This window comes from Lepidochelys kempii, chromosome 5, assembly GCF_965140285.1.
Source record: "Lepidochelys kempii isolate rLepKem1 chromosome 5, rLepKem1.hap1, whole genome shotgun sequence".
Lineage (NCBI taxonomy): Eukaryota > Metazoa > Chordata > Testudines > Cheloniidae > Lepidochelys > Lepidochelys kempii.
In genome coordinates, this window is record NC_136384.1 from 61,342,230 (window position 1) to 61,357,880 (window position 15,651).

At 45.1% G+C, this 15,651-nt stretch overlaps 1 protein-coding gene across 10 annotated transcripts in view; it reads right to left on the minus strand.

Moving 5' to 3' along the window:
- Positions 1-15,651, minus strand: part of MCTP1 (multiple C2 and transmembrane domain containing 1) — a 477,029-nt gene that overhangs the window by 432,637 nt on the left and 28,741 nt on the right. For 5 of the 10 annotated variants that reach the window (XR_012158969.1, XM_073344510.1, XM_073344512.1 and 2 more), the window contains exon 2: positions 14,049-15,382. Coding sequence is in view for 4 of the 10 variants with exons in the window: in XM_073344510.1 (XP_073200611.1) it covers positions 14,049-14,651 (603 nt within the window). In the remaining 6 variants the exon portion in view is untranslated. Of the gene's footprint in view, positions 1-14,048; positions 15,383-15,651 lie in introns of those variants that run through there. The other 5 variants (XM_073344516.2, XM_073344515.2, XM_073344517.2 and 2 more) reach the window with 4 other exon arrangements.

Below are 15,651 nucleotides of genomic sequence, written 5' to 3' on the forward strand. Positions count from 1 at the left end.
AAATCTGTTAAAAACTGGCTCAGATCAGCAGTAACCAAAATTATTTGGGGCAAGGAGATAGTTTCTCAGCTTATGCTGAAGGCACATTGGTAAGGTAGTCTGGGGAAGATTTCACTACTATTATATCATTCTGTGGATCAACAGGACACTTCATTCTCAGGTGCTATTAATGGGAGCCTTACATGAATGCTAAATATTCATTAAGTTGTTTTAGAAGAATCACATAACCAATGCTTCTCCCGAAAATTTCAAAATATTAGGAGGCAACTAATAATGAATTCTTGTTTTAAGGCATACACATAGATGATGATTGAGCAGTGAAAGCTGTAAGATGATTAAAAAAACCCTTCAAACTTCGTTGTGTACTCCTTTGAGCCAAGCATTTTTACTATTGTGATGAAAAGATAGCTATAGTATGTAGTATCATGGGATGTGTATAAATACATTGAAAATGCTTGTAAATAGTTTTTTTAAAAAACAAGCCTTACTATATTTTGCATTAAGCCATACTTTTTGCTTTGCTATGACAGGAAATACTGCAATTAACAAAAAGGTGTTTTTAACCAAAGATCTAAAAGGACACAATCCCCATCAGCAGACCTAAGTTACATCCTAACATGGCACTTAGCTAGTCTTAAGGGTGGACACTCTGGACATCTTTAGGCTCCTAACTTCTATTTTGGCTCTTAACTTCCATTGATTTCAATGGAAGTTACGAGCCTAAATTGCTCTATGGATCTACCCCTAGTTCTTACTTTAAGGAATTCACAAAATTGGATTTTTGAAGAATCACTCAACTGAATAAACAAACAGCGTGTGTGTCAAGGTTCCTTCCCCACTCTGAATTCTAGGGTACAGATGTGGGGACCTGCATAAAAGACCCCCTAAGCTTATTCTTACCAGCTTAGGTTAAAAACTTCCCCAAGGTACAAACTTTGCCTTGTCCTTGAACAGTATGCTGCCACCACCAAGAATTTTAAACAAAGGACAGGGAAAGAGACCACTTGGAGACGTCTTCCCAAGCCCTACAACCCTTTTTCTGGGGAAGGCTTGATAATAATCCTCACCAGTTAGTACAGGTGAACACAGACCCAAACCCTTGGATCTTAAGAACAATGAAAAAAAAAATCAATCTGGTTCTTAAAAGAAGAATTTTAATTAAAGAAAAGATAAAAAACACCTCTATAAAATCAGGATGGTAAATACCTTACAGGGTAATCAGATTCAAAATACAGAGAATCCCTGTAGGCAAAACCTTAAGTTACAAAAAGACACAAAAAACAGGAATATACATTCCCTCTAGCACAACTTATTTTACCAGCCATTAAACAAAAGAAAATCTAACGCATTTTCTAGCTAGATTACTTACTAACTTGACAAGAGTTGGAAGGCTTGCATTTCTGATCTGTTCCCAGCAAAGTCATCACATAGACAGACAAAACCCCTTGTGTCGTCGTCCCCCTCCACACACACTCCAGATTTGAAAGTATCTTGTCCCCTCATTGGTCATTTTGGGTCAGGTGCCAGTGAGGTTACCTTAGCTTTTTAACCCTTTACAGGTGAAAGGGTTTTGCCTCTGGTCAGGAGGGATTTTATAGCACTGTATACATAAAGGTAGTTACCCTTCCCTTTATATTTATGACAGTATGCATACTCAATAACATGAGGTATATAATCTAGATATATAAATCTGCAGCCATACTACCTTTTGTTATTGGTTTGAGAGATTTGATGGGCTATGAGAAGCATGATGGTTAGGTACTTGGACGGTATTGGGAAACTTCTAATAAATACCTAGTTGCTACAGGAAGTGATGATTTAGTAGGTGACACTCTTCCCCTTGACTTTCCATACTGAAGTGTTTTAGTACTATTACAGGGTACTGTGTGGCTGGCAAATGCCAAATCAAATAATTGCAACTGGCCTGTCTAGAATTCACCCTAAATTTTAATTTGGGTATAGTATACTTCTAAAAATATGAGACTAATTCTTCTCTCCCAGCTATGTGAAATTAGTGCAACTTCAACTCCTGCAGTGTGCCCTTGTTGCCAAGAAGGCCAATGGCATTTTGGGATGTATAAGTAGGGGCATAGCGAGCAGATCGAGGGACGTGATCGTCCCCCTCTATTCGACATTGGTGAGGCCTGATCTGGAGTACTGTGTCCAGTTTTGGGCCCCACACTACAAGAAGGATGTGGATAAATTGGAGAGAGTCCAGCGAAGGGCAACAAAAATGATTAGGGGTCTGGAACACATGACTTATGAGGAGAGGCTGAGGGAACTGGGATTGTTTAGTCTGCAGAAGAGAAGAATGAGGGGGGATTTGATAGCTGCTTTCAACTACCTGAGAGGTGGTTCCAGAGAGGATGGTTCTAGACTATTCTCAGTGGTAGAAGAGGACAGGACAAGGAGTAATGGTCTCAAGTTGCAGTGGGGGAGGTTTAGGTTGGATATTAGGAAAAACTTTTTCACTAGGAGGGTGGTGAAACACTGGAATGCGTTGCCTAGGGAGGTGGTGGAATCTCCTTCCTTAGAAGTTTTTAAGGTCAGGCTTGACAAAGCCCTGGCTGGGATGATTTAATTGGGGATTGGTCCTGCTTTTGAGCAGGGGGTTGGACTAGATGACCTCCTGAGGTCCCTTCCAACCCTGATATTCTATAATTCTATGATTCCTGTTTTACACTGATGAAAGAGAGAAAGGAAAATCAGGCCCCTGGCTGTGTTCCAACTCACAGCAGAATGCATTTCCGTGGCAGGTGAAGTGATCCTTTTATGTATTTCCCAAGGTGATGAGACTTTAATCAATTAACATTTGTAAAGTACTATAAGATTTCTGGATGAAAAGTAATAGTGGAATACAAATTAGACTATTACCCTTTCAGTATATTTTGCTATTTAACTTGCAGTCTGAGGTTAAAAACAGTACTCCAAAAAAAGTTTTTGCAATACATTTCTCTAGCAGCATTGTTACTGAATTTATACCACGATGCATAGTAAAGTATTTGCAAAGAGTTATGTAAGCCTCTGTCAGGCATCATTAGCCATTAAAAGGGCAGTTCAATACTGTCCAAGGGTTCTGTTTAAAACAAAGTGACTGGCTCAAACCACCTTCTAAAATCTTATCCTATCCACCCCAAGCTAGGCTTTAAGAATTTAAAGTTTTGACCCTCCATGTACTTTCACAGGTGCTTCTGCTCCACTCAAGCACTCTTTGGGAATACAAACCACAATTACTCTTATCTGGGGAGAAACACCACATAAAAGATTAAATTTAAAAACCCAAGCAGTGTATGAGGTGTTTGCCAGACCCCTCAATCCTGAATATAATTGTCCGTTTTATTGAGGCCCAAAGTTCTTAGTCACAAAACTACACACACTGGTGCAGCGGTGATCAAGTAGAAAGCAGAAAATGGGTTTCCTCACTGTGAATTCTCCAGTTCTGAGAAGCCTTTACCACCAGGTCCCACTCCAGTTACTCTATAAAGGGTTCCAAATTGCTGGTCAGAAAACTCAGACAGGACCCTCCAATTCACTGGTTGAATTTGGGCTCCCGAACCAACCATATTCCACCAGGATGACTATCCACAGGCTATATCTTTCACAATTTCTATCCATTTCATAAACACATTTATATGCATCATTTAACACCCTTTTCTAAAAGAACTCCAATACAAAACACTATGCAGAAGTGAATGGGGGAATAATTATAAATTGTGTAAGTTAAGTCTCTCACAGCCAATAGGTAGTGGAACTATGGGTGCTAAGTTGTCACACCCCGGCTTGAAGTGATTTCCATTATATAAAGGGTTTACAGTTTGATTCAATAGCTCTCAGCACACACACCCTCTATAAAAATTGTTCCAGCATCCCTGGTTTAGATGTTTTCCTCTTTCTTTATAGAGAAAGCAAATAACTACTTTTATTTTTAAAGCTTATAACATTAGGGGGTTACTGTTATTTAATAGCCTAATTCACAACATTATATAATCACCAAGGTCTGGAATCAGTAACAAAATTAAAGACTGAAAGACAAATTCTGTCCTCAGACTGCACATAGAGGTCTCACTGAAGCCTTGTGGAGCTCCACAGAGATGCATCCCAGGGCAAAATCTAGCATTTGTTAGTATACTGTGCCATACCACAAAATAAAACAGTTCATAAGCTGAATTATTTTTAGTAAAAAAGGGAAGCACCAGAGAAGGGGGTCAGATTATGAACAGGTATAGAGAGGGAGAGATGGGACACAGCCCCTCCCCCCAACAGAGGGAGCAAGGAGAGGCAGCACAGCCAGCAGAGCAAGAAGGGAAGAGGCAGGGCCAGAGTCTCTCCGTTTCTGGCCACACTGCTCTCCCCCACACCTCTGAAGCAACTGCAACTCCAGGGCTGGCAGGCTGCAGCAGCCGTTTTGCTCAGCCCCGCCCTGCAGAGCAGGCTGCGGCCATCCCGCCTGGTTTGGCCTGCCTGAGCAGGTTGCGGCCACGCTGCCCAGCCTGGCTTGGCTGGAGCTGCTCCAACAGAGACATCCTCCCCTGGCCCTCCCCAGATAAGGTAGGAAAGGATGGGATGGGGAGAGTGTGGGGGTCTTGGGCTAGGGGTGGGGTCATGTGGGGGGGCGTGGGCACAGGGGTTACTCCCCTGGCCCCCAGCTTCTCCCCCCCAAAAAATTTCCCCACCAGTTGCTGTCCCAGCCCATCAGGGTAAGCAGCTGGCACGCAGGGACACTTTGTTTACTTCATTTTAGAGACTAACCAATTTATTTGAGCATAAGCTTTTGTGAGCTACAGAAGTGAGCTGTAGCTCACGAAAGCTTATTCTCAAATAAATTGGTTAGTCTCTAAAGTGCCACAAGTACTCCTTTTCTTTTTGTGAATACAGACTAACACGGCTGTTACTCTGAAACCTTTACTTCATTTGTTTACCTCGAGCGTCCGCAGACACGGAGGTAAACCTATCTCGACCCGCCAGTGGCTTATCCTGATGGCCCGGGAGCCAAAAAGTTTTGCTGACACCTGAATTATAGGATCGGCTTATGAATGGGTCATAAAAATTTTCCATTTTTACTTATCCATCTTGTGGGGCTCAGCTTATAAATGAACCGGCTTATGATAGAGTATATACGGTAATTTAGGAGTACTTAATGAAGCTTTATGATTCATAGATTCCATGGACAGAAGGGACCATTGTGATCACTAGTCTGACCTCCTGTACATAACACAGGCTACAGAATTTCCCCAAAATAATTCCTAGAGAAGATCTTTTAGAAAAGCCTCCAATCTTGACTTAATTGTCACTGAAGCAGAATCCACCATGACCCTTGATAATTTGTTCCACTGGTTGATTACTCTCACTGTTAAATATTTACACCTTATTTTCAGCCCAAATTTGTCTAGCTTCAGCTTCCAGCCAGTGGACCCTGTCACACCTTTCTCTGCTAGACTGAAGACCCCATCATTAAATATTTGTTCCCTATGTAGGTACTTATAGGCTAGTCAACTCTCCCCTTAACCCTCTCTATGTTAAGCTAAATAGATTGAGCTCTTTGAATCTATCATGATAAGGCATGTTTTCTAATCTTTTAATCATTCTCTTGGCTCTTTTCTGAACCCTCTCCAATTTATCAACATCTTTCTTCAATTGTGGGCACCAGAACTGGACATAATATTCCAGCAGCACATTGAGGTGTGCAAAATACAGAGGTAAAATAACCTCTCTACTCCTACTCAAGAATCCTTTGTTTATGCATCCAAAGATTATATTAGATCTTTTGGCCAGCATCATATGGAGAACTCATATTCAGCTAATATCTGCTATGACCCCTAAATCTTTTTCAGAGTCACTTTTTTGCAGGATAGAATCTTCCATCTTGTAAGTATGGCCGGTATTATATGTTCCCAGATGTATTAAAATGCACAGTTTGCTTCCGCCCTACTTATCAAGTGATCCAGATCACTCTGTCAGTTGACTTGTCGTCTTCCTGATTTACCATTCATTCCAATTATTGTGTCATCTGCAAACTTTATCAGTGATGATTTTATGTTTTCTTACAGGTCATTGATAAAAATGTTTGAAAGTATAGCCAAGAACCAATCCCTGCAGGACCCCACTAGACACAGTCAGTTTTAAAAACTGTGTGTGCTGATGCTTTTAAGTGCTAAAAAGCACTTTTTTTGCAATGAAATGATAGAACTCTAAATAGGAATTTTGCCTAACAACTTTTCTATATGCACTTCACCATACTGGCAGTGTAGGTTGCTGCCTTGTCTCACCCAGCCCAGGTAGGACTGACACCACAACCTGAGTCTGGAGGAGGCCCTTTTCATCAGGGCTTTTTTTTTTTTTTTGCTGAAAAGTTCCATAGCTAAATCATTTCACTAGCACAGGTCTTCCTTGTCAGACCCTCCCTACTCCTGGCAACTTTCCTCTGTCCTCCCACAGGCAATATACTGGGACACCTGCTATTCCAGGACTTATACATTCCAGGACTTATCCCAAAAGCCAACCTGCTTCCTGTAGCTCCCTTTTCCTCTTTCAGCCTTTATAGTAATCACCTAGACCCTTCCCAGTTAGGATTGATAATGCCCTCTACCAGTGCCAAACAGCTCTGGCCACAGACCCTTAAAGGGGCAGATGGCTCCATCATAGGCAAGATGAAGCACTGAAAAAAAATTCCTAAAATTCTATCATAGTAGCAAGTTGTTTTAGATTTTTCACTTTAAATTGTGGATCAAGCATGAACTTTCTCTTTTTAAAATGGTACCTAAAATGGAGCACACATGGAACAGTTCTACAGTAACAAACTTATTATTTTCCATTCCTTGGTGGTCAAAGGAGTTAGTCCCCTTGTTAAAAAATGTTTCCTTAAGAGATGCTATTTTTATAGAAAATAAAAGATTCAGCAATGACCACTGAAGAATTTAGTTGCAAACTACCATGCTGTAACAATTGTGGTAAAACACTGTATAAGGCTTTTTTGTAAATACAATTGTATTCAATTCAACTTTCACAAGTACTACTGTACTTTTACCAAAAACAGGAAAAGTGAAAGATATGGGATTGCAATATCAAAACATAGAAGTAACCCGTTTACCCCACACTGTGTTCCAATCCTGACTTTCCAACGAGCCATTCATTCCCCCAAATGCAGTTTGGGGGGGGGGGCAGGAGGAGAGTAAATTACAACCCTATACCTGCAAAGATTTCAAGGAGGAAAAAATGAAAGTTCAAAATAAAAGAGTTGCTAGCTGGCTTTGAAATGTCTCTGCTCTGGTTACCCCACTCCAGAGGATGGGGAAGAAATTTAAATGCTAACCAGCCAATTTTGCAAGTGATCCACTTTGAAAACTCCAGGGACGAGCTTTAGTTAATTATAAGCACAAGTGAACTTCCACTTGATTAAATACGGTTGTACTGTACTGTCTTTTGATTTTAAGATTAACTATAAGTGCATACAGTTAAAGTATTGCGATGTAAGACATAAATCAAAGACACAGCCTAAAAGATGAGAAGCAGACAAATACAGCTCACACTGCTAAAGGAACATCTTCTGTCAGAACTGCATAACTGGAGGGAGTCTGGGGGAGATCCCAGAATCTAGACTCATCCACTGGTAACATTAAAGACCAGGGAAAGAGAGCCTTCAGAAATTCTTCAGAAAGCTGTTGCAGAGGAAATCTTTAGCAACAGCTCCTTTCCCCACTCCTTTATCTTACACTTTTCTATTAACTGATAGGAGGTTCTCTTGGCCCAAACTCCTGTACTCTGTTTTTTCTCTGGCATCCCAAAAAGTAAATTGTTTCCTGCTTCCATGCCATGCCTGTCCACAGGGAGGACAGTATAGGAACTCAGTTGGGTCCACCTGAATTTAGAAGAAAACACTACCGTAAAAGTTGGCTCTTCTTCCTCTAACAGCCATCCATGACAGCCCAGAAGAGGGGAAGGGGGGGGGGGGAAACCAATGACCAGTTACAGCTCCCCAGTGGTTAAACAGGATTGAACTAGGAGGGGGATGATCACCACACTAGACAAGAGAACACTGGATAGAGAGCACTGCTTACCCAAGCCAGGGCAAGGAGGGAATGCTCCCTCCGCTTTTAGCGGAGAAGGAGGAGGTGTGCTCCCTCTATTTATTTTAACCTCCGCAGCTCACTATCTTACACCAGCTAGCTAGAAATAACTGGAACTTAGGTCAAGCAGAGGAAGTGCAACTGGGCAAAGAATAGGCATGAAGAAGTATTGACAGTGGCCTCTTGACCTTGTGAAATAATATCATATGTTCATTTCTTATGCTGACAGATTGGACACCACTTACCTAAGCCATGATCCTGCAAAGAGAGCTCAGCAGGTACACCCCCCTACACCAATACAGTTCTTTGTGCAGGATGAACTCCTCAGGTCATGGAATGCACCTTTATTCTCCTGGTGAGGTGTCATGCACACCAACAGCAGTGTAGACAGAGTAAATTAATAATAAATAGATTGTTTTTACTAATTAAAGATTAAATGTGCCCAAGACCACGTCCTTCATTCTTTTTCGAAGAGTCATATTTCTATATTCCTGGTTTTTACTGTGGAACCAGGGCCGGTACAACCAGTAGGCGAACTTGGCGGCCGCCTAGGGCGCCAAGTCTTTGGGGGCGGCCAAAAGCGCACTCCGGATAGGCGGTGGAGCAGAGGTGAGCTGAGGCAGGGGGGCGCGGGGAAGGCCACCTGCAGCAAGTAATGGGGGGAGGGGAACTGCTCCCCGCCCCAGCTCACCTCTGCTCTGCCTTCTCGCTCCGCTTCTCCCACCTCCCAGGCTCGTAGCGCCAAACAGCTGATTGGCACCACAAGCCTGGGAGGCAGGAGAACCGGTGTAGCAGTGGCATGCTCAGGGAGGAGGCAGAGCAGAGATGAGCTGGGGCGGGGAGCTGCTGCACGGCTCCCCAGGCCAAGGGGGAGTGGCTGCGGGGAGCTGCTACGGGGGGCCGGGCGGGCGCAAGGTGGAAGTTTTGCCTAGGGCGCGAAACATCCTTGCACCGGCCCTGTGTGGAACTATGACAACTTCTACAAGTTAAGGTACTGAACAAAGTTTGTCCTTAAACAGTATTTTAAAAAAATTACATGTACTTTTGTTTTTTCTTCCTAAATTATACATGGTTATATTCATTAATACATAAAGGGGAGAGGGTGGAAATCAGTCCTCAAGTTATTCCACACACAGAACTCTGATCAACTTCCATGGGACTCATATGCTCTGTATCAGACCCATTAATGAGAGACCATCCGATATAAATGGGTAGGCTTTCATTGACTGAGTTTATGGCTTGATTTTGTTTTATAGGTTGACTCTGATATTACTCACTCTGGTATAACTCCACTGAAGCCAGTGAAATTAAATTGCTGTATGTGACAGTAGGATTATGCCCTTAAGGTTTGCTTTTTTGGCTTTGCTATTTTAGAAACGTGAGAAATCTGCTATTTGAAATTCAGCTTCCATTGCTTTGAAAGGTTATCGTCTTGACTGAACGTCCTACAAAGTGCCCAACACACAATGTTTTTAGGGAGTTTTTATATATTCAGCTATCAAACTAAAAATTTATGAGTATAGCCACAGCTACTGTATTGATTTTTATTGCCACACACATTGGAAGTAAACAAACAAGCAATAATAAATTATGTCCTTGCAGTGCAAGCACAGCCTGAGTGAATCCTAGAAGCTAGAGAATGCGTCTAGGCCTATATTTCATTAATGAGACTGACGTTAGAAAGAAGTTGAGGGCGCCAGCAGTGGCTGATTTAGAGTAAGTGGGGCCCTGCATGCAGCTTCATTTTCAGGCCCTCCCCTCGGGATCCAGCCAAGAAAAAGAATGCTCTCTCCTCTCTCCCCCCCATTTTTCATTCTTTTTTTCTTCATCCTCCTCCTATACTATAAGTAATGGGAAGTTAATGAAAATAAAGTGAAGTACCTTGATTGGGGCAGGGGATTGGGGTACAGGAAGGGGTGCGGGCTCTGGGAGGAAGTTTGGATGCAGGCTCTGAGCTGGGGCAGGGGGTGGGGAGAGGTTCGGGCTCTGGGAGGAAGCTTGGAAGTGGGGTGCATGCTCTGGGATGGGGCGAGGGTTGGGGTGTGGGAGGGAGGCAGTGCTTACCTCGGGCAGCTCCCAGCACACACACACACACACCCCGACCCACCCACCCACCCACCCTCTGGCAGCGGCTCCTAGGCAGGGGGGGGAGTAGGCGCAGGAAGGGGGTCTCCGCGCACCACTGCCTGCAGGCACATTCCCCGCAGCTTTCATTGGCCACAGTTCCCGGCCAATGGGAGCTGCAGTCTTGGTGTTCAGGGCAGGGGCAGCGTGCAGAGACACACACACACACAGGGGCCACAGGGACATGCCAGCTGCTTCTGGGAGTCAAGTGGCACGGAGGGAGGGAAGCAGAGCGGGCAGGGAGCCACCTTAGCCCTGCTGCTGGCACGTCTCTGGGCTGCCCTTGGAGGGAGGAGGCGAGTAGGTCTGGGTAGCGCGCGGAGCCGCCTCCTCCCCCCACAGGGGTGCACAGAGACGTGCCAGCAGCTGACCGCTTCCCGGAGCGGTCTGGGGCCACCGGCCACAGCATGCAGGCAACCTGCCTGCCTGAGCCCTGCTGTGCTGTAGCCTGGACTCAGGGGCAGGTTGTCAGATATTTGTCCTGCATTTTGGGGGCCCCCCCTCTATCGCTGGGGGCCCCGTGCCACCACATGGTTTGTTTCATAGTGAATCCACTCCTGAGCACCAGTCTACTTTGCTTACAAGTTACATGGCACTGTTCTACAAATGTTACGACCCAGCCCCTCTTAAAGTGAGGCTGTCCCTCTTGACAAAACTTAACATTGCAAAGCATATGAAATACATATATAGTTCCCTTGCCAAAACATCAAATTAAGCAGAACAATGTTGAGAAATGTTTTCATGTTTATCATGAGAATGTTTTTAAATTGCCAAATACAGTAGACTGTAAAAGGGTAAAATATACTCCAGCTATTGTAATTACATAACTCATGTAATCCAGAGCAGTGGAAGGACACCTAGAGCAGTGGAGGTTATATTGCATTTTATAGAACTTCCTTATGAAATTCGGGGGGTGGGAGGGTTGTTTTTTTAAAAACACAAGAACCACTCATTCATTATCTGCAATATTTTGTCCTGGTTTTGACCAGTCTAAGCATGATACCTATGTCTTCCTCCCTACATTTTCAAACTAAAAATATCACCCAGTTAAAGAAAATTTTCACTCATTCCAAAGTTAACATTTTTAAAGTTAGTCCTTGTAATGATCTTCAGTGATGAAAAATCGTTAAAGAGAAATATCCATTTTATAAACTCTTGCTTAAAAGTGATTTTGATTCTAAGATCAAGAAGCAAAAGTAATTTAACAATTTTCCTGATCTCTCTCAAAACACTGGGAAGCTATATAAAGGCCCGGATTCAGCAGAGCACTTATGGCTCAATGAAGTCAGTGGTTAAAGTTAAGCTTAGGCTTTGATTCTGCACAGATTTTTGCAATAATGAACTTTACATATGAGGAGTCCCATTGACTTCAATGGCATAAAGTTCAGAACACACACATCTTTACAGAATCCGGGGCAGAATTTGTTCAGTGCTGACTAACTCAAATATACATACACTTTATAGATTCTTCCTGACACTCAAAAACTGAAGTGCACCTTTTAATTCAGTTACTCATTTCTCCCATAGCTAAAGATCAAAGAAGATTGATATATTCTTGTACCATATTTTCAAATAATTATTTCTGCAAAAGTATTTGATTGCTTAGACATACACTAACTCTAGAGTGACTCACATATCCTGAACTTTTCTAGTAGAGAATCCATTGTAGGAGTCGACAGACCTATTAACAACAAGCATCATCACTTAACTTCAAGCTGACAGCCATAAGAGTGACAGCTTTGAACAACACCTTCCTTCAATAATGAAAAAAATGACTATTTCAGCCTGAAAAATTACTGCAGTGTGCGTGAAACATTTGCTAGTAGTGTCTGACAAATATTCTGCAAGTTCATATATATTTTAGAAATAACTTGTATTATCACAGATGCTATTTGTGCTGGTATTTGTACATAGGCACAAAACAGGTTCACTTTTCTATATTATGCGAGAAAAGAAGTTACCCAACCAGAGCAGTACCGATAAATTAAAGTAAATGGGGCACATCATCAGGCTGTAACAGATACAGGGCTTTCCTACATGGGAAAGTTACACAAGTATAAGATGGTGTGAATTTAAACCACTTGAGTTATACTAATATAACTCCCTGTGAATGCCCTTATGAGGGAATGAGAATGCCTTTTTCTGATTTAGTTTATGTCACTGTCTTTTTGTAATGTACTTTAAACCACTTCCATTCTTATAAGAGCATCAACATGGTGGAGTTACACCCATATGATTATGGCAATTTAACTATACTGGTATAGTTTATCAGTGCAACTGGAAAAGTTTCTTGTGTAGACAAGCCCATAGCGAGGCATACAGAATTACTCTGGCAGTGTTAATGTCATGATGTGCCCTGATGTCACCAGTATGTTTGATTAACGGATTACTCCTGAAAAGTCCCAGATCGTACAACCACTTACAGATGTTTAACTTTTAATTACATATGCTCATAAAACTTTTAATTCAATGGAACTACTAAAATGCATGAAATTACACACAGTGCAGAGTCAACCTGTGGAACTCTTTGCCAGAGGACATTGTGAAGGCCAAGACCATAACAGGGCTCAAGAAGAACTAGATATGTGTATGAAGGATAGGTCCATCAATGGCTACTAGCCAGGATGGGCAGGGATGCAAAACCATGCTCTATTTGCCAGAATCTTGGAACAGGCAGCACAGGATGGATCACTTGTTGATTACCTGTTCTATTCATTCCCTCTGAAGCACCTGGCATTGGCTGCTGTCAGAAGACAGCATACTGGGCTAGATGGACCATTGGTCTGATCCAGTATGGCCATTTTTATGTTCTTATTAAGTGGTGGTAGGATCAGAGCCAGAGTTTTTCAGTGTTCCCTAGTCACAACTTTTCTAAGACTCCAAAAGTTGCAAACCAAACTATGAACATGGAACCCTATGCCTACAAATGTCATATGACAGGATCAAAGCCTAGAAGACATACTGTTAGCATTATGCAAAGCACAATCCCCAAATACTCACACAAAACTTCAATTTTTGTTAATGGCAATGTGGCCTGAATAAAAGACTTCAGATTTACACAGAGCAGAATGTGGCCCACAGTGGAACATGTGCACATTTTGTTTTTAAATTGTGTCCTTATATTTAGCCAGGAAATCAGAATGATATTGGAATCATTTGCACTGTGAAGAGAGAAGACCCTTCAGTGCACCAGATGGTGATGTTGATTACTTTTCCCTGGGCCTGATAGCCTTGACAATCGCCTCTACACTCACTTTCCCTCTTAAATACACGGTGCCCCCATACGTTCAGTTTAAACAGTGGTGCAAACACACGCTCCTCCCACAGCCTGAGGCTCTCCCTCCTGTGTGCACGTGCAAGACACACAGCTGGCAAGAGTGAAGCTTACACTTAGTCACACTCTTCTTTCCTAAGCAGGTTTCAAAGTAACAGCCCTGTTAGTCTGTATCCGCAAAAAGAAAAGGAGGACTTGTGGCACCTTAGAGGCTAAGAAATTTAGCTCAGGAAAGCTTATGCTCAAATAAATGTGTTGTGGCACCTTAGTGACTAAGTCCTCCTTTTCTTTTTTCCTAAGCAGGTTTGCCTCCCTTTCTAGGGCGTTTGAAGGGAGCTGGGTTTACCTGCACCTCCCGTGGAGCCTGACTTTCCTCTGCCTTGCACCTGCTGTCCCATTAACACCTTTTCAGAGCGCGGGGAAGGGAATGCTACCGAACCAAGAGGCGCCTGTTTCCCGCCCACACTTTACCCAAGCGGCGTGGCGCCGCGGCGGAGACCACAGGGCTCTCCAAGCTCAGGGGAATAAGGACGCTCTCCCGCCCCCTCAGCCGGAGCTGTCAGTGGTACCGGGGGAGAGGGACTCACCGCGCTGCCCTCGGCTCCCTCGTCTTCGCTCCGCGCGGCTCTGGGCTCGTCCTGCAGCAGCTGCTCCAGGCAGGTGGTGCCGGGCAGAGAGGAGCTCTTCTGGTGGGTCAGGTGTGCTGCGGGGCGGTGTCCCTCCTCCCCTCCTGCCTTGTCCGCGCGGGCTGGGGCAGCGGGGGGCAGCGGGGAGGAGGAGAGCGAGGAGGAGACGGGAAAGCCGGCACGGCGGCCTGGCGGCTGCTGCCCCTTGCCCTGGTGGAGCAGGTGCTCGCGGAGGCGGCGCAGGGCGGAGGCGGGCTCGCCGCCCGGCTCCAGCGGCTCGGCCGAGGAGCAGCACAGGTTGGGCTGCGAGGAGGAGAAGACGCGGTCCAGCACCTGCTTCCGCCTCTTGAAGCCGCTCCACCTGGCGCCGGGCAGCGGGTCCCCCTTGCTGCTGCCCGCAGGAGGCGCGGCGGGGGGCTGGGGCTCCGCAGTGCGGCGCTCCGCGCCGGACCTGCCGCTCCTGGCTTTGCTGCCCAGCTGCAGGCTCTTCCAGAGCCAGGCCTGGAAGGAAGCCGCCGGCTCGGGCTCGCTGGGCTTGTCCCCAGCAGCAGCCCGCGGCTCCATCCTCTTCCTCCCGCCTTCACTCCCCCGCGGCTCCTGCTTTGGCGGAGGCTGCGGGAGCAAGAGCAGCAGAGTCCGCTGGCTCTGGGCCGCTTCAATCCAGCCCCGGGTGGGGAGGAAGCTGCGCCCGCCCTCGCAGCGGGATGCGCACGGGGGCCGCCGCCGCCGCCTCCTGGTGCTGCAGCAGCCCCGGCTCTTTCCACCGGCCGGCTGCCAGCGGGCGCAGCAGCTCGATGGGCCAAACCGGCGGCACTAAAGTTTACCTGGCTCCCTTTCCCTAATTCCCTTCCTGTGGCTGCGGGCGGTTTTCACTGCCCGCGGGAGCCGGCTGCTGGCTAGGGCGGGGGGTTAACAAACACGTGCGCGATCATGGGGCAAACCCAAAACCGGGGGGAGGAATCATCGCTTCAGATCAGGATGGAAAGTTTGAAACGATAAATCCGCAGATAGTCCCCTGGCGGTTGCGGGCTGCTATGAACCCAGACAGCCCTGCTGCTGCGCAGATTGGGGCTGAGCTCCCAGGTGATTCTGCAAACGCTTTTATCACGGCGCCAACCGTGAAAGTTAGGAGTTTATGGAGGGACGCTGATTAATTGGCCCACAGTATAGTCACAGCTGCGGAGGGGATGATGAGTGAGTGGCTTGTCACCGTACGCATCCAAAGTTGTAATATAAGCGGGTTCTCCCTGCCTCCTGTTTTCCCTTCCACATCCGACTGCATGTGCGACCAGTCTCTATGAGAGAGAGAATATAACAATCAGCAGATACTGTCATTTAACCAGTAGGTATGGCAACTATAAAAATGACTGCAACCCTGTGATTCCTTGCAGGCTAGTTCCGGGAAGTGGTGGGGATTAAAGGCATAGCATCTATATGTAGACTAAAACAATGCTTGCGGGTTATGATTTCCATTTATAGCACGAATGTCTGCTACTTGCTCCCTATTTCCCACACCGCGATGCGTGCAGATAGGGCCGGACTGGATCTGAGGTCTCGGACTTGT